This window comes from Mustela lutreola, chromosome 2, assembly GCF_030435805.1.
Source record: "Mustela lutreola isolate mMusLut2 chromosome 2, mMusLut2.pri, whole genome shotgun sequence".
In the NCBI taxonomy this organism is placed as follows: domain Eukaryota; kingdom Metazoa; phylum Chordata; class Mammalia; order Carnivora; family Mustelidae; genus Mustela; species Mustela lutreola.
The window spans coordinates 185,502,816-185,526,741 of record NC_081291.1 but is presented as its reverse complement, the minus strand read 5'-3'; the positions used below and the strand labels follow the sequence as shown (position 1 = coordinate 185,526,741).

Below are 23,926 nucleotides of genomic sequence, written 5' to 3'. Positions count from 1 at the left end.
CAAGAAGTCATATTTTAAATTCAGAAATCCAAAGCTAGCAATGTAGGTGGTTAGCTCTAGACAGGGTGTCTTCATTAATTGGGGATAATTTGAAGATGCTTCCTGCAGAAAAAATAATAGTTTGCATGTGCATAACATCTTAGTGTCTCCAAAATGTGGGCCATAAATTCCTTATTAACTAGGAGAGATGTATTAAGCATGCATAGCCAGTAAGTCATGAAGGCAAAGTGTTTAATGCACAGACATCTTAAAATGCAATTAATGTCTCTGTCCTTAAAAAATAACAATGAAAAAAAAAAAAAAACCAATGAGATAGTAAGATAAGACATATGCGAAAATAAGAATGTCTACTTTAAACTGCGTACTTATATACTGAAGAACTCTATCTTACCTGGATTCAAGATGTCTATTTGCTTTAAATGTGGTGTGAAATTATTCGAGGGAATAAAATGAGAATTTCTTTTATGCTCAAGTCCTGCTTATGGGACAAGCGTTGGTCAGGGAATCTGGTCCAGAGAGACAAGAAAGGTTTTGCCTAAATGAGGAGGACAAATCCTAATTTTAAAAAAAAACAAAAACAAAAAAGTTGTAATAAGGAAAAATGACATGTGCTGAATCAAAATTATGAAATGGAGTCAGATCTACATTTATTTGGTATCCTGAAAATCAGGAGAAGAAATAAGCTTTCCATGCAGGGCCAATTCATGCAGGATGGTAGTAATAAAAGCACTAACATGGTGTACAAAAAAACGCAGCTGCTTCAAGGACTGAGCCAAAGTGACCACCTTGACCCTCTCAAGTCTGACAGATAAGGAAGCAGAAAATTAAATAGGTTTTCCTATTTTACAGATCCTGAGCTCCTGTGAGATGAACTTATGTCTGAATCATTTTTCTCTCCTGGGAACTGACCTCAGGGACCAAAAAAAGAGCAGGAGTAGTTGTAACTCCACAAATTCCCCAAATAATAAGTGCTAAAGGCACTGTGTCTTTGGTGCTTGAAGGCTATTTTATCTAACCCGTATAACTATGCTACTCGTGCCCTCAGCCTCTCACAGATGGTCAGGTTTATCACCTACAAGGGTAATCAAACCTACATTTCTGAAGGATCTGAGTTTCTGGGACTTGCCTTTATAGGTTTTACGTTATCTTCCCTGATCTTATTTTGAAATATGGAAGTAATAAGATCTATTGTAAGAATCCCCTGAATTCCACACATATTTCTTCTTACCACAAATTACTAGCAATCTATTTTCCCCCTTGGTTTTATAACCGTCCTCCATACCCATTAGTTCAGAACCATGAGGAGCCCAAAATAGCCAGGTGTTCATCCCCACTCCCACTTTAATAAAACAACTGTTGTATCCTCTGGTAAAACTATTCCTTCATTAGAGATCATAGCAAAGCAGCCCTCAAACCTGCAGGACGGTAAAGCAAAAACTTGCCAAGTAGATTGTTTGTTGCAAAGGAGGCACAAATATACACTATGAGGAGCGCATGTGCCTATAGTGTATATAGAGAGTTTATTAGAGAAGCATTTGTATGTGTGTGTGTGCATAAATGTGTGTAAGAAGCATATATAGTCCCCTGAACTCCACATCTTGGGTCGAGATGGCCTGGATGCACCCTGATTACTGTTCTCCCAAAGGAGACCTGCCAGGATAAAAGGCCAAAAGAGCAAGTGAGATCATGCCAAGACAGCCAGTGAGCCCCAAGGCCACACTGCATTGCACATTCATAGGTGAGCCTAAAAAGAGATAGAAAAAATCCTAGCTAGGCTAAGAAAGGAGAAATATATCAAGTTATCTCTGGGCCCAAGTATGATGTTACAGAGGAAGCATTAAAATGACTCAGGGCTGCATACGGAGTGCCCTGAGAACGGCTTGCGTGCCCAGAATGCAGACATAAATTAAAGCCTTTCTTGTTTCTCTGTGGGTTCTTACCCCGACTGAACCAGCTCTCTGCTAAGGTACCAAAAACGAAGAGAAAAGGAGCCTGGGGTCCATCTAGATTTGTCTCTTATTAGGTTTATAAATGTACCGGTGAGAGAATTACTCCTACTTCCCTCAGTCCCCACACTAGGGTCTTGGGATAGTGGAAAAGGTCACACGGCGCATTAGTTCCAGTTTCAAAGCAGGTTCAGCAAACTTTGTAAGCCAGCAAAACCAACCTTGGAGCACATTGCCCAGATGACCCCCAGATGGAAGCATTAGCTGTTCCACTACCCTACCAGAACAGTCGGTGCCTGAATTAAGTGCATTTAGATGGATGCGGATCACCCTCTTCTCTGGCTGTGAAATGGGTCTCTCAGAAGCTGTGAGCTGTGGGATATCTTGACGGTGAGGCACTCTGTCATTGTACGGATGCTGGTGCTGGAGGAAGAAGCAAGGTGCACAACTACGGTAAATCCACTTGTGTATCTGTATTTATGAAAACAAGTTTTGCTCCCCCAAAGTCATTTTTTCTTCTGAGAGATGTACTGTGCAAGTTACAGCAACCTGCCGTTCAGCTTAGAATTTCCCCCTATGCTTTTAGAAATGTGGCTGACAAGGCAGAAGATGGGATTTTCATTTATTTCCTGCTCCCTTTGCACAGAGAACTTCCTAGGTTTTTAAGTTATTCTTGCTGCTTCTTCCTTACCAGACTCAATCGGCATCACTGTCATGGACTAGAGGAATGTGCTGAGGAACATCCTGGTCAAGGACTTGAGGACTTTATCATATACAGAAGCCAGGAAAATTAAAAAGCCCTAAGATAGAGCAGTCTCTATACCTTATATATTTATAGATTCAGTATTCTGATGTCGCTGATGGGTGAAATTCTCTTAATCCTTGCAGATTATTATGGAGAGAAAAAGGATATAGGCTCTTTGCCAGCAGATCAATAATTGTGTACTGAGGGGCGCCTGGGTGGCTCAGTGGGTTAAAGCCTCTGCCTTCGGCTCAGGTCATGATCTCAGGTCCTGGGATCGAGCCCCGAATAGGGCTCTCTGCTCAGCAGGGGGCCTGCTTCCTCCTCTCTCTCTGCCTGCCTCCCTGCCCGCTTATGATCTCTCTCTCTCTCTCTCTGTCAAATAAATAAATAAAATCTTTAAAGTAATAATTGTGTACTGAGTTCCAAAGACTCTTTGCTTTCTTGTACTGAGGATACACACCTGGGAGAGTAGTTATAATTGGAGCCATCACCTGATTGAGTTTATGACAGTCTATAGCAGTGCTCCAAGGCCCCTCCTGCTTTTTGTGGATGAGTTAAATGTGGAGATCCTGGAAATTGCTATTCCTCTATCGTTTAATTCTGTGTAGAGGAAGCTGATAGACATAGTTCCTCCAGAATTTTGCTTCTGGTTTACTCTTTAGGTATGGATGGACAATTCCAGGGACTAACATGCGGCCCTTCTTGTCATAATGACCACTAGAGGGGATTCTGTCATTTTCTTCATCTACTTTACCCAACTATGTGATCAGGACCTGGGACAAAAACCAAAGGATGGACCCATGGATTCTATAGGCCCACTTTGAGACAGACTTGGGCCAAAACCATTCACCAGCCAATTTCCGTTAAGTTTCAATGAACCATAGTGACCTTTCAGGTCCACAGGGATTAGGGTGAACTCAGGGTCAGTATCTGGGATTTTTTTTCCTTTCTCTAGTGCAGAGTGGCAGATAAAATAGCTATATACCATATCAGGGGATGCTTAGAGAGACATTTAAAATCAGTTCACGTGACAGTGTTGCAAGGCCATTCTCAAGAGGGTCCTGGTGTTTCCTTCAACCAGGGGATCAGGTTTATAGACTAGCTGGGGTGGAAGAATTGGGTAAGAGGTCATGACTTGAGGCAGTGACTCACATGATATTTCTGCTCCACAAATTTCCCGTAACATAGATCAAGTTGTATTTTATGATTATTTATTTTGTTGCTGGGACTCTAATTTCTTAGCCATGCCCCAGATCCCTAGCGGTTAAAACACTCTGAATGGCAGTCCATCCCTACAGCCAGTTATGGTAACTGAGCTGTCCTTATCTCTGGAGGTTAAGTACCGCCACCTGGCCTCTGCAGCTCTGGGATCCTACAATTCCCATTAAAATCATGGAAACTACATCAAGGGTGGCAACTCCCACCATCATCCCCAATCTACAGATGACAGCCAGCACCAAATTTTCAAGGATTCTGCTATTTCTCTCATAACACATTTCTCAATGCCCCAGGGATAAAAGTGTTTTCTGTAACTTTTAGGCAACATTGTCAGGAGGAGAGAAATTAAGTTGCATGTAATAATTTTATTCTAACATTATCAAATTTGTAATTCCGTTGGATTCCTTCCTTTAAATACTTGCAGAGTAGTTCTGGCATCTTGACGTCATTAAACCTAGCCCCTTGTGGCATCCATGCCTTAGTCAGTCAACCAAGCAAATTATTAGAGCCATTTCCCACCGGCAAATTAGTATATTCAATCTGGGATCCAACAGATCAAGCCAACCAAACTTTTTTGTTCCATCTTCTTGGTTTAACATGCCCAGGATCCACTCATGTGCATGCTTCTCAGTTTCCAAATGGTAAACATGGGCAGATTCTTTCAATCCTTGTGATGTGTAGACTCTCTTCTCCCAAGATAACTAGTGATTCTCCCCTGGGTCTTATTGGAATATTATCTAGAGGCAATGAGGTGTGATACAGGTATATCATGCAAGAAGGCTAGTATCCTCAGAAAGAAGGAGGGAGTTGTTTCAAGTAACAAATGAATTTAGGAATTCAGTTATGGAATTTATTTAATCATGGGAGACCAAAATTTCCAGCTTCATCTGAGAACGCCTAAATGTTTCTTCTGACATCTAAAGGAATTATTCCTTCCTCACTAAATCCCCTATGGTTAATGGAACATTCTTGTCAAAGTTGTCTGACCATTTTGCTTCATAATTATCCAAACTGTACCATAAGATTTTAGTCCTGATCATCAACCATGCTTCCCTTTGTGTCTATATTGAATAAAAACATTCATTTAAAGTAGTCATGAAGTTTTCTGGTTTTCTACTTGTGTTTTCTTTAAAGATTTTTATTTCTTTATTTGACACAGAGAGATAGATCACACGTAGGCAGAGAGGCAGGCAGAGAAAGAGGGGAAGCAGGCTCCCTGCTGAGCAGAAAGCCCAATGTGGGGCTCGATCCCAGGACCCTGAGATCATGACCTGAGCAGAAGGCAGAGTTTTTAACTCACTGAGCCACCCAGGCGCCCCTCTACTTGTGTTTTGATATAACAGCTCAAAACTTTGAGTTGTCTTTTTCTTTTATTTTCTTCCTTCCTTCCTTCCTTTTTCTTTTTTTTTTTTTCTTTCCTTTTCCTTTCCTTTTGTTCCTTTGGCAGCCCTCCCGTATAGTCTCAAATAACTTTCTAACCTCTACAATACTTGCAACCATTGTCACTGCTACAGCAGCCAAGTTCAGGAGACTTAATTTCTTAGACTCCTGATACTTCAGGTGGTTGTGATGCCACTGGATTACTAAAATCCCTCTTTTTGCCTGCCTGGGAGTTATTCCTACACTCATGCTCTCACATGAGAACTCTATGCCACAAACTTTTCTTGAAAATGTTTCCTGGGACCATTCCTTATAGGCAAAAGTATTCCTGTCACATTCCAACTAGTAAATAAAAACCACTCTGAGTACTTAAAATAGCAAATTCATCTTAGGAACATGGTTACAGGGTAATAGAAATGCTAAGGAGATGGAGAAGCAAACCACAGAACAACAATATCAGGAAGTCACTCCCACATGTAGAGGCAAAAGGGAGAAGCAGTATTAAAGGAACCTGGGGCCAGGGAACCTGGCAGGAGCTGAAGCCACAGAGGAGCCATAGTCGTTGCTGGAGACGTAGCTGCTGCCAGAGATGCTGCCCAAACTGCACATACGGCAGGAGGCAGTAAAATATCTTGGCTTATCCCCACCTCCTCGCTCTGTGCTTTAATCTTCAGCCAGTGCCGGAGGTCAATACTCCTGTGATACTGAGTGGAACATCAGAAGATTTGGGAAGAGATCTGAGCGCAAAAAGACATGCAGGAAAACAAATGTGGTTGCCCTTTCTAGAACTGAGTCTTTTGCTCCAGAGGAGAAACTATTTTTCTTTCCACCTCAGAATACACACAGAACAAAAGCCACTGCCCAGTGAGAAGAGCCTCAGGCTCCATGTGGGGCAGTCTACCGATGATAAAGCTATTAGAGGGTGAAAACTGACCAACGATGCATTAGGATATTTACTAGGGCAAAAAAATTGAGGATAAGCAGACATTTATGTATAGAAATTAAGGAAATAAAATAGGATTAATTTGGCAAATCATTAAATTATTGATAGAACACAATGTGATTGAGATCTAAACAAATGGTACTTCCAGACCAAGGAGGTTGAAAATATTCTTAGGGCACAGAGACTGTGTCCATTTAACTCATCTTATCTGACATGAGGAGATGGTGAATGATTTCGGATTATGTTGGGAAATTGTTCTTCCTGATGAAGAGTGAATGGCTGTAGGTAATTACATGAAATTCAGATACAAGGAGATTTTGTCAACAAACATTTATTGATACTGAAATGTACTCAATGATTAGTTTTCCAGTTGAAATCATAGAAGCCAACATGGTATGTTAAAACTAAGCTGGACACATCACAAGTTTGGTGTTTTTTTTGTGGTTTTTTTTTTAATTTTTTATTTTTTATAAACATATATTTTTATCCCCAGGGGTACAGGTCTGTGAATCACCAGGGTTTTTTAAACCAATCAGAGCTAAGTGAGTAGGGGATAAGGCTAGATAACTTGTGTCTTTAATGGTATATGCCTGTGACTTTGTCTCTTGTGTTGGACATAATTAGTAATAAGAATGCCGTAAGCAAATTTTTTTTGATTTGTACATTTCTATTTTCCACAACTGACTAATTCAAACCAGCACGTGAGACACATGGGATGAGCAAAAAAGTCTAAATTATACACAGGTTTGAATATTGGCTCCTTGAGGGATAAACTGTGTTAAAAATACAAATTCCAGAATGCCTAATTTCTAAGGGAATTGTCTCCCCTTTGCCTTTTTTTTTTAAATTTCAGATTATATAAATACCAATGGCGTTTATTACAAAGAGATTCTTCAGAATTTTTCTTTGTTACACTCTGTACAACATTGTCATGATTGGATTTTTTTTTTATAGCTCAGACTTACATTGACATCTGAACAAGTTGTTAAATAATCTTTTCCAATTAGGTTATTCTTTCCAAAGTATTTTAGTTCCAGGAAAATTTTAATTCTGATATCTAAATAGGTTAATGTGTTTTATTTTACAAAAATATATGTAGAATCACAGCCCTTTTAGAATTAGAAGAAGCCTTAAAGATTCTATCATTTTAATGTCATTATTTTATAGATGAGAATACACACCAAGAACATTGAGTGATTTTTCTAGAAGCACATGTGTTGTTAATGACAGATCTAGGTAAGAAATCCATTTCTTTTCAGATAATCTAAGAAAGCATTCTTTGTTTCATTATACAATAAGTGCATTTTTTTGAACATGTTACATAATTCTGGTTCATGATCATGAAAAGCTGCAAACATCATATAGCCTTTTTTTTTTTTAAGATTTTTTATTTATTTGACAGAGGGAGAGAGATCACAAGCAGGCAGATTAGCAGGCAGAGAGAGAGAGGGGGAAGCAGGCTCCCCGCTGAGCAGAGAGACCGGTGTGGGACTCGATCCCAGGACCCCAAGATCATGACCTGGGCCAAAGGAAGAGGTTTAACCCACTGAGCCACCCAGGTGCCCCATATAGTCTTTTTTTAATCCTTAAGAAAAACAAGATTGTGTTGTGAAGTGTGTAAACCTGGCGACTCACAGACCTGTACCCCTGGGGCTAATAATACATTATATGTTAATAAAAAATTAAAAAGAAAAAAAAAAGAAAAACAAGACTGTTTTTTGCAGGAGGTAACTCATTCCTTACTGTTCTCAGCTTCAGGTTATTTGCACATAAATTCTTCAGTTCAGTCATCTCATAAACTATTTTCTCCTTGTCTATATTAAATTCCTTCCAAAATATTTCAGCTTTTTCTTCTGTCTCCCTCTCTCAAATGGAAGCCTTTTTAAATCTTGGTTATTTGGTATGGAACTCTTATCATCTTTGGATTTGTAGTTTAATGTACTGTAACATCCAGGAACCAGAGAAGTAAAACTGTGAAGCCACATATCAATGCTCTTATAAGTAGGACCTTTTTAAAAAACAACAAAAACAAAACAAAACAAAACACAAAACAAAACCATGGGTGACACATTTAAGAGAAATGATTTGTCCTAAGCCAATGAGAGTAAAGCTTCTGGACGCCTTATTTGCATGGACCACCTTCCAAAGCTCTGAGATGAATCCTAACTAACATTCATCTTGACAGAAGTTTTTGCAAATTTTAAAAGGTAAGCTATTTTAATGACAAGCATATAAAAATACTCTCTCCTTCACTCAGATATCCCCTCCACCACACTTCCCTTTGCGGGTTGGTAAGAATCAAGCTATCTACTAGATACATATAGTTTGAATTTACATTCAGCAGGATGTATTCATACCTCCATATATAATTAAGTATTTATGTCCTAGGGAACAAATGGTGTCTAGGAATACTGCAACCCCTTACGATGTTGTGTCAAGAGGGGCTGAGAACGTATTACTCTATGAACAGAACCTACCTGTCCTACCACCAAATAGGAGAAAGGAAAGAAACATGTTTGAAATGTACTAAAGATAAAACAAAGATAAATGTGCTAATTGTTGGAAGAGTAGTATGTTATGTTATACATATGGCTTGAGCAGGTAGTGAATACAAATTTGCATGATTTTTCTGAATTTTGTGTTTATGTTCATCACCTTTACAAAATTTGTTGGGATTTCTCATACATACTCTAAATACTCACTCTCATAACTTAGTATGATTTTTGTTTCTTCTTAAAAAGCTCCCCTCTGCACAACTTTTATAGGATTCAGATCCTAGATCAGCCCTTGGGTGATCAGCTTGCCAAAGTTAATCATTTCTGCCTTCAGGACCTCTGGATCCTGGCTCACTCCAGGAGCTAGAGTCAGCAGGGCTGGGGCAGTAAAGACCCTATTATGAGGAACCAAAGAAGTCAAAACAGGTACAAACTTCTTTGGGAAGCACAATAAAAAGTTCAACATCAAAGCAGTTGAATTCTACTGATAAGTCTAAGGGCATTATCATGGGGCCAGGAAACAGACAAGTTCAGAAGCTTCACAGGCCCAAACATACAGCAGAGAGCAAGAAGCAGTGCTTGCATCTGAGAATATTTCCTTGAAAAAGGTGGCTCTTTAAAGACATGTTTTTATGAATGGGAACTGCCTAATAGGAAAGTAGTTGGCTTATCTCAAATAGTCAACATGGACACTATACCCACTGTTAAGCATTCAGGCTAAAGAATTTAAAATCCATATGACTTCAAGACCATAGCCCCAAAGGATTGGAATCATTACTTCATTTTGCTTGAATGAATGTTATTAGCGTATATAGGTGATCTGTAGAAAAAGTAGATGGGAGAAGAAAAAAATAGGTTACATGCACATACACACACAGTAAGTTCTGAGGTTCCAGGAGCCAAGAAACATTAATTTCTGAGGTTCCAGGAGCCAAGAGATTTCTACTGCTCCATTTTCATAGGATTTGGAGGAAGAATAAAATGGGAATCATTCCAGTTGGCTAAGAAATTATTAAAATATTCTCGCCGCAAATACCTTCACTTTAAAGGGTGGTGTAGTGGTCTAAGATTCTTTTCTTGGTTAAATCTGGGTTTGAATCTGGCTCTGCCACTTGTAGTCAAGTTCCCTGGGCAAGGACTTAACTGATTTCCTAAATTCCCTAAATTACTAAAAATAAGGTTAATAAGAAGAAAAGCATACTATTTACTTAGTGATAAATGATTTATATATGTTATTTAATTGCTGTAACAATTGTTTGGAGTAATTTTAATATCTTCATTTGACAGGTGGACACACTGAGACTTAAAGAGGCTGAGGAAATTGTCCAAGGACTTCCAGCTTCTAAGTAGCATCATTAAAAATGAAATCTGCAGGGGCTCAGTGGGTTAAAGCCTCTGCCTTCAACTCAGGTCATGATCCCAGGGTTCTGGGATTGAGCCCTACATCGGGCTCTCTGCTTAGCAGAGAGCCTGCTTCCTCCTCTCTCTCTGCCTACTTGTGATCTCTGTCAAATAAATAAATAAAATTAAAAAAAAAAAGAAATCTGTATGGTTTTTATAATGCTCACTGCCTCCCAAATAATGCTGTCTACATGTTGCTATTTGCGAGAATTCTTTAAATTCATGCAATGCTCATGATATACGAGTTTTAATAAATATCAGTTCCTTCTCTTTGTATCTATACAGTACTATTAATTTTCTCAAAGCAATTTACATTTATTTTATTTGATCATTATGCTACTGATAAGGAAACTGACTAGATGATATCAACAAATTATGACTGGATCTGATCCTAGGTCCCAGGGTTTTTCACTTCACATTTTCCACCTTCTCGTCTCCAAACTAGTCCAAATGTGTTAAGAAGAGACTCATTTTTAATTTCTCTTGGGTCCTCCCTCCTTTTTTTAAGCTGTAGGCAGAAAGGAAAAAAAAATTTTTTAAATAAATGAATGAGTGCCTTGATGTTACAGAACCTGATAGCACACATTTAAAGTGATTATTCTCTGTTCTTTGGGAACATCAGAGCAGGAAGGCCACGCTCAACCAGACATTCCCTCGCCTTGCAATGACAAGCCTTAATGGAATCTGGCCTGCAGAGTGTCTGGGCTGTGTGCAAGGCTGGTGTCAGAGCAAGTGCAAGCAAGTTCGGGGAAGCGCAGACTTTATGACATCGTGTAACTCAAACAGTCCTTCAAGGCACCACCCACCTTTTCCAGGGGGAATCTGCTGAAGTGATTCTCTTGGAAACAGTGTGGAAGGGGTGTGTGTGTTAAGTTATGTGCTTTTGTATGTGGACGGGTGAGTGGGTGGAGACGGGTGGGGGGTTGGTGAGGGAGATGCGAAACAAAGATGGAAAAAACAACCACCACTGCCACCAAAATATTCTGCTCAAGGATGAGGGAGTACACCCTACAGCTGTTCGCACTGTTCAGCATATTCTGCATATTTACATATACCAAGTATTTCCAAACAGCCTTGTGTTTGTTTTAAAATCCCACATGAAGATGTCTGGTAAAGCTGTCACTTGAAAGCTTATTTTCTTGGTGATGTTTACAAAACTGTTTTAAAAATTCTGTGTATACATCATAGACCAAGCAGAAGAGTTAACTGTCGTTACCAACTTTATAATCTAGACTAATCCATCTACGCATCGGACAACATTCAGAGCAAAACACCCAAGTTCTTTTTTTTTTTTATTTATTTATTTATTTATTTATTTATTTATTTATTTTTTTAAAGATTTTATTTATTTATTTGACAGAGAGAGATCACAAGTAGACAGAGAGGCAGGCAGAGAGAGAGAGAGAGGAGGAAGCAGGCTCCCTGCTGAGCAAAGAGCCCGATGTGGGGCTCGATCCCAGGACCCTGAGATCATGACCTGAGCCGAAGGCAGCGGCTCAACCCACTGAGCCACCCAGGCGCCCCAAAACACCCAAGTTCTAAGGCAAAGAAAACACCTGGTTGGTTGAAGACAATTTCTCTTTTTAATTATTTTTTGGTTCAATACAAAATGAAACACAGAACATCACCCAGTGATACTCTGTCTTGAAGCCACCAAAGTGTGATATTCTTAACTACTATTGATTCTAATCTTTGATTTAGAAATATTTTGTTTTTAGGGTTTTTTTTTTTTTTTGCTTGGTGCTTTTTTGGTGTGTTTCTTGTTTTTTGTTTTGTAGGAAAAATGCTTAATAATGGCTGGATTTCTCATATAGCCATTTTCTTTAGGAAATATAAAAACAAAACCACACATAGCCCATTTGAAAAAAATTAAGAAACTTCCAGCAGAAGGAACGGGGTTGTTTAAAGCTTTATTTTCCTTTTAGCAAGATCCACAAGAAAAGGATAGAGTGTCGTGTTTAAAGGGGAACAGATTTTGTATTTTTTGGCAAGATAATAAATCCTCTGTTGCTATATTTGGCTCTCTGCAAACAGTGTGTTTTACAAGTGCAAAAGCAAAGATCCATGCTGGTGTCCTTCATTCAGCCACAGCCAAACTTGGTGTGGAAAGTAAAACGGTTGTACTTGAGTGTCGTTTCTAAGACAGTCTAGCTCATTTACTGATCAACAACATTCCAGAGTACAGGTACCTACTTTACACATTACATGCATCAAAACATGTTTGCTTTCCATCACAGTTGTTCCACTGCTTAACTGGTAACAGATGTAATGATTCAATCTGAACAAAAATGTAAAAGCTTTACTGTGTCAGTGTGGTCATATATAGATATTTTTGTCATATGTGTATAAGCAGGTCAAATGAGAAGGTTGGAGACTTAGGGCATCACAGGATGATCACACGTCCCCCAAAAAGGAGGCAAAACCATTAAATGGTAGTTGATTATCCCCAGAGAAAACACACTTCAGCTAGGAAGAATCTGCACCAGATGTCCTGCTCTCCACCCCCCGAACGCTTGTTCTAACATAAATACCGCATAGCCCTTTAGATTCCAAGGCACTATAATAACCACGTGAAATGTTTGAAGTAACAACAGAAATTCCCTTCATATGCCATTATTTAAGTGAAGGAAGATGAATCCTCCACAAATGACCATTGTAAACATGGAATAAGCCTTGCTAGTTTCAGTGATACACTAAATACTCTCAGGTTACAGAGCTGATGAAAAAATATATCGAAATCTACTACTAATTGTGGTGGTAGAATAATGCCCCTTTCAAAAAAATCTCACATCCTAATCCTTAGGACCTGTGAATGTCACCTTACATTTAAGAACTTTGCAGATGTAATTAAATTAAGAACCTTCAGATGAGGAGGCTATGCAGGCAGACTCAGTGTAATTACAAAGGTCTTTAAACATGGGAGAGAGGCACAAAAGAGAGGGTCAGAGTGATGCCATGTGAGAAGGACTAGACGAGTAGCTGATGGCTTAGAAGATGGAGGAAGGGGGCCATTAGTCAAGGACTCTAGAAGCTTGCAACAAGGAAAGAGCCTCTCCCTTAGAGCTTCCAGAAGGAATGCAGCCGACACTTTGATTTTAGCCTGAGAGAAGTGCCGAATGTCTGACCTACAGGGTGGTTAAGATAATAAATGTGTTGTTTGAAGCAATTAAGTTTGTGGTAATTTTTTACAGTGGCCATAGAAAACTCATAACACTAATCTCATTTAAAAATGGCTAACAGTTAAGAATGCGAAATTATCTCACCTAAGATGTTGGAGAGCCTACTGATTCAAACACTTATTTCTAGACTTTTGCACTTCTAAATGAAAGATCCATTTAAGAAGAAAGTAGAGTCCAATGCAGGAAAACTCCAGCTTCCTTCAAAATTCTTAGAATTTTCCTTTCCAGGTGCAGTTGTTCAGTGCCAATGAATTGTTAGGAAAGTTTCTTTTTTTTGTTGGTTTTTGGATTTTTTCATAATACTTATATTAAGTTCTGTAACCAACAAGTGTAAAAACAAAGCAACAAAATGCACTTCTCATAGTCAATGATAATTTTGAAGCACTGTACTAAATTCATTCACAAGCTTCCTGCTGTTATATAACTAACATAGCCCATTTCACTTGCCCTTCCATTATAAACACTTCGCTTCTAACCCACTCCTCACTGTAACAATTAGATTCCCTGGCCTTAGAAATTAACCTCATAAAACAAACAAACAAAACGCTAAAATGTTTTAATTTCCAAAGATATTTATAAATTGCTTAATCGAATAAGAAGAGAACAGAGCTTTAGTTAATTATCAAGAAATGCAGACCAAACCAAAATGCTACCTTAAAATACAAACATTAAATTCACATTAAATTATTTATTGAACATATTGAAGATAACATTGTTTTTACTTACAAAGTCCTCCACCATCTTTTATCACTGACATATTATGCGACCAGCATTTGAAGAATGAACAGAAATACGAAAATGTCTCTTTCCCGAACCCCAGAAAAAGAACAGAAAAAAAAAATTAAGATTTTTTAATTAGTTTGTGACGCCAAAAGTTTTATGAACTTTGTAAATTAAGACTGACAACATAGGCAAGATTACTTGTCTTTCTAGAAATGTAAAATTAAGATAGCATAAAATTGTTCATCAAACTATCAAGTCTGGAATTTTATTGTACTTCAATGGTGCAGGATAGTATTTCTATTAATAGTTTTCAGTTTACTTAAGTGACAAATATAAAGTCTTCCACATTATTTCTTATAAAAGTTATTTCACCTTCCTAGATTTATATGATAAAAATTAATCTGTTTTCCCTTTCAACATATGCATTTTAAAATGATACAAAGAATTCACATGGAAACTCTTCCCTATACTGTATATCCAGAAAAATGTATGGAATAGTCTTTTTAAATCATATATAATATCCAAGATTGTAAATAACCTAAGGAATTAAATCATGTGTGTAAATAATCATTATTAATTTCTGCCCTAGCCACAGAATAAAAAAATGTACATCTCTATTAGTATAAAGAGATACCATTAGAAAAGTTCACATCTTATGCATACACCAAACAAAAATCTCCTAAAGAATCTTATATTCTAAAAGAGCTATTCTTACGTCAAAATTTAGTAGTCCAGAAATTGTTAAAAAATGAAGCTAATTGACAGTAACCTGCCCTTTCTAGAAGGCATCATAATTTACTTATATAATGGAACTGGTAAATTACACTTAATCTAATTAGTATTTCCTGGAACTTTAGAAGGAGATTCAGATAAATTTATTGAATCTAATTAATTTGCAATTTCAAGTGAATACTTGTTTGATCAATTATTTGAAACTATACAAATATTTTTCAAACAAACAAATAAAGGATAATGGACAATAAAGGAAATAAGAAAATTAGGATATTTTAATAATAATGGCTATTTCTATATTTTGGAAAAGTGTATAGGGTGAAATACCCAGAGCGCACTAAAAGAAAAAAGCCCGCTGAAAAATTCCGAAAGTCTGTTCTGTGCCCAATGTCCATGACCAAGTTACCAAGGTAATTAACATTTTGAAGCTCTTGAGACTGAGGTCTTCCTAGAGGGTCCACCCATACCCCAATCTTCAACCATCCACTTTTGTGCAGCTTATCTATTTGTCTTCCACACACGTTTTTAAACTAAAACTATAACCTGATTTTTTGAAAATTACTTTAATAAGAGTTTTAATACTTTAATAAGTGATTTAAAGAGCTCTTAGGCCATGTTTTCAGAGAATAAATTTCAATTTCTCAAAGAAGCTTTAAATTTTCTGAAAGACATGTCTTTTATCCTGGAGGAAAGAAAACACAAAACGAAGCGAAACTGGGTTCTTAAGATCCTGTACATGAAAATCAGCAGGCGGATTTCAGTCTTGGTCTCATACAGTTTCTGCTTTTCTGCTGTCCTTATGTCTGTTGTGAAGGTGATCAATCACAGGGATTCTAACTGCCATCAATACTCCTTTGTAACTGCAATGGTTCAAGTGAACTCTTTCCATCTTCAATAACTGACACAGTGTCAACATCTGCTTCCAATAAAATTGTTTCTTTTTTCTCAAGCAGAGTAAATCTGCTGAGATTGTAAAGGGATTTTTTTCCCTCCCCTTTCCATGCAAACGATTTTTTTCCATCATATTTTGCAATTTTTCCTCCAAGGCAAGTAAAAAAAAAAAAAAAAAAGAATAACTTCAAAAGAGAGGTTTTTATTCCAGGTGCTAAAGAAGCCAAAATAGAACTGAAAAAAATATAAATTTTGGTGATTTAGTAAAGATGTTGCCTTAATATGAGAGAAAATAATATATAGGATCCTGGATGAATAGGGTTTTGGAAATGTAAGAAAACTCACAATTGGATCTACACACCACTAAAATGTTAATTTATTTTCCTTCATAAGTGACACACTAAAGTAACAGAAATAATTAAGAAATTTACATTTTATCTTCAACAAATAGTAGTGGACAAGATTCTCTTGCAACAATTTGTGATGAAAAAGCAGTCATATATCTATTTGATTGCTGCAGAAGTAGATATGGGAAGTATAAAGAAGGGACATCTGGGAGCTCAATTTTATGACTTAATTGACAGACATTTGTGGTACACTGTGGTGCTTACTGAACATTTACTATGAGACAGAGATGACTGATGATAGACAGATAGATGGATACACAGATAGATAGAAAGATGTGATTTTCAGACTTCACAGCCTGCCACTTAGGTAGTTATCTCACTTTGCTCATAAGATAAATAAAACCCAAATCACACATACCTAATTGTGGCCAAGCCAGAATTCAGACAATGACCTAACGCACAAGTCAATGCTCTTTTCCATGAATTCATTTTGCTTCTCTATTCATTCCTCAGTCAACACTCCAATATATAAATTTTCCTTTTCTACCACTAATGCCATTACCCCATTGACTTAATTTGGCAATATTATGTAACAAAGGGACACTCGTTAAGAAATAGAATTTAGTTTCTTGAAATACTGTTTCTGATTGCAACTTCAAATAACAAATGTAACATTAAACCAGATAGCCAATGCAAAAACTGGATAGATCCTGCCTGTTCTGCAGGTCTTAGCATAGGAATATGATTTCCAAAATGAATATTGAGCTCTGCAAGGGCATGTTTTATACCAGTGACTAAAATTTGTCTTTTTTTAAGTTTTTTTATAAAGTTAAAAGAATTAATTCCTTAAATTATTTGCAACCCACTGGTTCTCATTTGCAAAATGTAGAGCAACCCTGGCCATTTTTGCTTAAAATAATAATGTAAATAATTTCAAGAGGACAGAGAAAGAAAAAAAAAATGGCAGATGAAAGTTCAGAGGGGATGGTTAACCTTCTTAAGAAGAAACACTGGTTTGTAAAATATTTAGATGCTCTTTTCAAATAAACAGTGAGGGACAAAATAGCCTGTTGAGATCTAACTTAACACTTTTATGTTGTTCCTTAACTTATGTTGGTTTATAGCAGTCAAAGCCTTGACTCGACGTCAAATAAATGAGATGATTTAGTAGGGTCTAGCTCAAAGACCTTTAAAAACCTTGAAAGATGTCTAATTTTTAAAGTAGTCAAAGGCGGAGTGGTTCCAAATGAATGGGGAAGAAAGTTGGTAGCCCTCAGTGAAGCAGGTTAGAAGCCTCTAAGTTCAACAGCATCATTTTGATATGCGAAGAGCACACCCAGAGAGTGACAGCATTTTAAACTTAAATTCAGAATATCATGTTAAATTACAACTCATCTTCTTTTACTTAAGGTGGTGTAGGTAATATGATCGTAACAAGGGGGTACCAGTCAAATAAACAAAACAAAACAGAACACCAAGGGGATGCCAGACAATGATAGAGACACGCACTCTCTTTTTACTTAGACTTTGATCCATTCCTTGCCTGTTTAAGGATCTAATCCTTGCAGTATGTCAACAATGCCTTTTCTTAACAGGAGACCTCACTTACAAATCTTTCCTGGATACAGCAGAATTCAGATCTCCAACTTTTCTTGGACCCCAGAGCCAACGAACCTTTCATACTGTAGTTATCAGGAGTGGCACAGAACACAGTCCAAATTCAGGGTGTAGCTATACAATTGTCTCTCACTCCTTGAATTCAGTACAATGGCGAGTAAGGAAAGGAGCAGAGAGTTAACACTTCTCCCTTAATTGGGAAACTCCCATTGAATGACCTGAATGAGCTGGAGTACAATGCTATTCTAAGAGAAACTGCAAAGGAAATTAATAGGTTCCAAGAGAAGGGGAGGAAAATAAATAATTCCCAGGGAGTCATCCCCTGGGAACTGCGTGAATACTTGACTTTGAAAACTCAGGAGGACACAAGAGGAAACCAATTTTACAGATTCATTTAACTTCATGCTCCACATATTGGGCAAAGTACATATAACTATAACGAATCAAACTATAGATCAAAATATAGATAATTTAACCAAACCACTCCCTAGAAATCTAAGTTCATATCATTTGTAATATGATTTATAAGTCGAAAATTCCTTAAGGTTTGACCTCACATTCGGTAAAAATATGCACATTGTGTTAAGGAGAGTTTGGTTAAGAAGAAGCAACTTATGATAACAATATAAGAGAGTGTATAGATTTATAACTCACCAGAAGCACCAGGAAAGAAAATCAATGCAAAAAACAGAGATAAGGGAACTACTTTAAATTATCTATAAGAGCCCTGCCTAGCTGAGCAGAGGTTGTGCTGCTCTTATAGCTAAAATGTATATGCACAAGATATACACAATTTAAAGTGGAAAGTGGTATTTCATTAAACATTGTATTTCATATGGGTTAAGACCAGGATGGGGCACATTTGAGAAACTTTTACCAAACTAAAACTTTTATATAACACTAACTTTTTAATGTGACCCATCTCTGGAAGCAGCTAGATGAGAATGGACTTTGCATCAAAAATTCTTCATAACTGCTATTTTTATAACCCTAATATTTTCCTAACAAGGTCTTAATGGTAATTCCAACTTCACCTTATTTAGATCCTGAGGGCCATCCCAAGTTGAATCCTGAGTTTTCAAGGATAAATTTCAAAGAACAGTCAATTTGTAACCCCAATTTAAGTAACTGTGGCATAAATTCCAATTTAAATTTCATTTTGCTCTAAAAAGTTTTCTTAAAAGAGTTCAACCAACTAAGACCAGATTTAAACAAACAAGTCTTGAAAAAAAGATGTTTAAAGTATTACATATATAATATATTATTTTTTAATTTACAATGATGAGTAAAATGATCAGAAATAGTCATTGAATTAAAGGCTTTGTGATGCATCTAGTACCTTCCCAAATATTGTCCCTTGAACATCTCTAGGGAAAAAAAGTCCACTTAAATAGGACCTTAAAAATTGCCATGATTGCATAAATAGAAACAAGGAAACCAAGCCACTGGCAATCAAAGGTAGCATGGGTAAATGCATTTTTTTTCCCCAGTAGTTGGATATAAACTGGTTCCATTTATCAAAGTTGGATGGGCTAAAAAGACAATTATATACTCTAGGCAAACTCTCCCTCTGATTTAAAGTTTCTGCAAAACTTAGTCAACTTCCAAGTACTCTTTGGGACAAATCGAAGTAATGAAATATCCTTTCTTAAGTGTGGTCATTAAAACACTTCCTTTTCAAGCTATGCATATAACTCAAAGCTAAGTGAGCTAGCATGGCATTAAATCTTCACTGAGATTTAGTATAAAACAATACTATATTGGCTTGGCTATGGTGCTACTTTTGTAAAAAAGGAGAAACGGTCAAACACTTGAGGTAACCTAGAAAGCACAGAGCATATTACAGACATCTTAAAGATAAGCCTTTTCAACATTTTTGCCAGTGCTTCTCTGAGAGCAAGTTCTTTAAACAGAACTTAACAATTTTTACAATATTAAAAAAAATACATCCCTCAAAAATAGCCCATCAATGCTAAATCAAACTTTCCGTATTTCTACAAAAATAGATACACATAGAGCTACAAAATTGTATTCCTGAAAGAATGAGCATTTTCATTTGTGGTTCATCTTTTCCTGACAAGGTGGTTGGTTCAAAAAAGAAAAAAAAAAAATCCAAAGGAAACAAAAATTAAACCATGTATCCATAAAAGCAAGACTTAAAAAAGAGTTGCACAGTTGGCAAAGGCTCAGATGAGGGGAAAAAAACAAACAAAAATGCTTTTCTTCAATGTCTAGAACCCACTCTGCTTTCTCAAGAAAAGGCTCCCAACCAAAGTCAGCTGGCTGATACATCCTCTTCTTGCATGTCTATCGTGTCCCACTGCAGAATGGGAAATCCTGGCAGCATCTTTCCCAGTGGGCCCACGGAGTCACACTCCAACCTGACTTGCTAATACTGTGTTTCAGTACCATGGTGATTCCTTGCTCTTGTCTTGATGCTGTAGACCTGGGAAAGGTGAGAGTGAGAAAAACGAAAAGCTTTAATATAGGAAGTACTCAAAAGTGGGCATCATCTACAAGGCATTGGATATAGAAGCCAAAAAGACAATCTAGGCCAGTGTGGGGTATGGACTAAGGATGACCTGATCTCAAAAAAATTCCATGCTTGAGTTCACAATTTTCACAAAGCCAAATAATACAGCAGTGGACAAAGACTCTAGACCAGCGCAGTGCTATTTGGATAGTAGAAGTTCTTCTTCTTTATTTCTTTTGGTATAGTATAAATTCCTTACTGTAGTTTTTTATTTTTTTAGAGTATGAGTGATAATAAGTACAATAAAATAATATAAACAAAACCTGTTTATTTCTAATTTCAAAAGGAGCTGATATTTGGAGAAAACAAGTTAAAGTCAATTCTGCTGCTATTTTGGAAATGTAGTCCATGGAAATGTAGTCACCATCCAATATGGTGAGCAATGAGACATGGTTAAAAACTGGATCTAATAGTGTTCAGTAAAATAGACACAGTTGGTTCATAGCTAATAGCACAAAGTATTATTTTTATAAATGTACTTATTTTTTCACATTGTCCTCCAGGAAATATTTAAGATGGCTTATAAAAATCTATACTTCATAGCAAGAAAATAAAATTTACAGATAAGGTTTTAAAAGTAGTAACCAAAGGAAAATAAGTGAACATGTATGAATTCCAACTCAAAGCTAAAGTGATTAAGAAGTTTATCAAACAGAAAATGGAAATTGTGATTCTGATTTGGTTCCAGTACATTCAGTTGACTGATTTCTGAGGTGGACAATTAGCATAGCACCTTCAGCTTATACCTACTTGAAGTCACTTACCTCAGGTTCCTTTATTTTTGGCATAATCATTTAGAAGAGGACAGACAAAGCAATGATTAAAACCAAATACCAAAATATTAAGGAGTGGGTAGAAAGGCAGCATGTCTGCTGCTGTGCGGGTGCTCAGATCGCAGGGTGTTTTCTTGATCCTTGATCTAAAACGGTTGTAAGTCTGGGCTGGATGTCAGAAATGGAATGGTTAAATGAGCCAGTAGGGTTTTAAATTAAAATTGTTACTAAAACAGCTGCAATGATTTCATTTCTTGTCCCTCCAACTTGTCGAAGAATTTTATAAAACAATGGGTATCATTACAAAACAGACACAATTAGTCAGTCATTGATGGGAGACATTAAGACAATCTACAAAAAGACTACATAAAGGGAGAGAGAACAAAGAGAAAAAGACAAAGCACCTCATAGAACCACAAGTCACCATCTATATCCTATAGCACTTGCATACTGGGGGGAAAAGCAACACTTTCTGAAAAAAGATTAGTTTCATCTTAATTTTTGTTTTCTCTTGAGACCAGTATTATGTTTAGATACAGAGTCAACAGTTTTCCTTTCAAAAAAAAAGGAGGAGGAGGAGAAACAGGAGGAAGAAGGGAAGGAAGAAATAAAAGGATTTGGGGTATACCCATTCACTAAATTTGCTCTACTCGTTTTCAAATGATTTTGTGGTTAGAATAATTTGTAACCTGACACAGTCTCTGTTTGGTGACTCTTATGATCTAAACCACCTTAACTGACAATTTGCTGACTGCATAAATATTTTTTTCATTATTGAAACGTCTCATCTTCTGTATGACTCAGTATTTCCAACACTTGAAGACCCCATCAATCTATAGAATGTCAGCACGGCAAGTCATGAATAGTGTTGGAATCATCAAGTGATTTGAGTGTCTTTTTTTTTTCCTCTTAGATAAAGGCAATCCCTAGTTTGCTTTGCAAAGACATATGACTCCTTCAAAATCATGTTAGCCTTTTTCTGCAGACAACTATTGCATTACTTATCATAGCTCCACATTTTCCAACCAGAATTAACAGAGGGCATTCTCTTCTTATAACTTCATCTCATTGTTTTTGTTTCCAAGTCTTTGCATTACTCTAATGCAAACCTTAAAAAAAAAAAAAAAAAAATCAATTCGTCTAAGGCCTCAAATGTATTTTTTTTTTCAAATGTATTAAATAGCTAATGTGGTCCTTGTGGTTTAGCTGCTTCTTGGTGATGGTACAGTCTATCAAACCTTTGCTTTAGTTACCAGGTATTTCAAAAATATGCATAAATTTTAAAAGTTAGGCATAGGTAAAACACAAGAAAATGAACAACCACAAACAAAACACCCTACTACTAATAAATTGCAGGAGAGAAGCAGCTAGGATTTTTCTTATTAGACAATTGATGAGGATAGATCAGGATATTTAAGAGTCAGCTGGCATGTTTAGTTTTCTCAGCAAGGGTTCAGGACGACAAAATCATTGACTGTATGTGGTCTACATACATTTGGGGTTTCCCCAGCTTTTCTTACCAAAACACAAAATCTACTCTGCTATGTTCTCCTATTCGGGCTTGTTCTGCCTCTCACTTTCCTAACTCAAACTGATAGGAAATTGGTTCGTAACATATACTGAAATCTCCCCACAGGCTGTCTGAAATCACCCATGTTTATCTTCTTGATATCAATAACTCAGTTTTAATTTTATTGTTTAGTCTGTGAGATTTTTAGTAGAAAAGAAAATAAACATCATAAAAATGTCTGAACATTTTCTTACAGCTGAATATGACAGGCACTGTGTGAAGTGCTTCTAATGAAATATTTCATGTAATGCTCCCAACCATGCTACAATAATATATTTATTTTACAAATGAGAAAATTAAGACTAAGAGAAATTATGAAACTATTAAGTGGCAGAGCTAGGATTGAAAACAAGGTGGTCTGATGTCACAGTCAAAGGTCTCAACCACAATGTATATGGCTGCCCCCATATGGACTATATTTGCCAGAGGCTATGTCACTAACCTCTACTACCCACAATTCCCCAAGTCAGAAATCCTTTCATTAAATCAATCTGAAGAAAAAATATGTTTTTTAATATTCCTTTTCACACTGTTTAGAAATCACCTGACAACAGAACCAATGTCGTAGTTAAAAATAGAGCTCTTTTAGTAACCTTTTAAAACTATACATCTGTAATGTTTTTTAGCTTTTTAAGGTACAGTCATTGATTACACAGTAGTTTATTATACTTCAGATGAAGACTACTTCAGTTGTGTAATAGGATACTCCACGTTGACTGATATGTTTTGATATATAACCCTCCCCACAGCCACAAAAAAAAAAAAAAAAAAAAAAAACCCTTCCCCAGTGTGAACACTGAAGGCACAGGGTGGCCATCTGGTTCATGAGGTGTTTTCAGAAATGAGACCAGAGAACAAAAACATCAGATTGTTGGCTTCAGAGTTTGAGAGTCTGGGATTCAGTTAGGAGAAAAGCTTGAATGGAAACACAAGTCCACAGACCAGTTCCTCAATTCAAAGCAGGGAGGGACAGAGGGAGAAAGAAACTCAGTGAGGGCAGGGATCCATTCCACAACCCTGAGATCAGGACCTGAGCCGAAATCAAGTTAGATGCTCAACCAACTGGGCCACCCAGGTACCCCAAAGGTTCACCTCTTACAAAAGGCTCTGGAAATAAGGAAGTAAAGATAGCAATGGGGTGTGTCTAAGGATGAAAGATCTGGACACTTCCTGCTCTCATTTCCCTCCACTCTTAGATGTCTTGTGAGAAGATCCTAACGTTTTCATGGGACCCCCCAAAAAGATACAAGAGAGAGCTCAGAGAAAATATTGGTGACCCTGCTGGTGTGTCTGATGTCTGTGATGTGGGTACCCCACAGCAGAAGAAATAGCACCAGCCACCCCAAATGAGAATGTTGGAGGGATCACAATGGCTAGAAGTTGAACCTGACTTAAATGGGTCATTACCTGAAAGGGCGCTGTACAGAGAATGC

The 23,926-nt window shown here is 37.1% G+C and overlaps 1 protein-coding gene and 1 pseudogene across 6 annotated transcripts in view; both read right to left on the bottom strand.

The window, feature by feature from the left end:
* Positions 1 to 11,692: 11,692 nt before the first annotated feature.
* LOC131825656 (uncharacterized) lies at positions 11,693 to 14,064 on the bottom strand (annotated as a pseudogene).
* The window catches only part of VGLL3 (vestigial like family member 3), a 48,944-nt gene continuing 37,040 nt past the window's right edge, over positions 12,023 to 23,926 (bottom strand). For 3 of the 6 annotated variants that reach the window (XM_059164437.1, XM_059164436.1, XM_059164439.1), the window contains exon 4: positions 13,976 to 20,063. In XM_059164437.1, the coding sequence (XP_059020420.1) occupies positions 20,020 to 20,063 (44 nt within the window). In that variant the 3' untranslated portion in view covers positions 13,976 to 20,019. Of the gene's footprint in view, positions 12,407 to 13,975; positions 20,064 to 23,926 lie in introns of those variants that run through there. The other 3 variants (XR_009351166.1, XR_009351165.1, XM_059164438.1) reach the window with 3 other exon arrangements.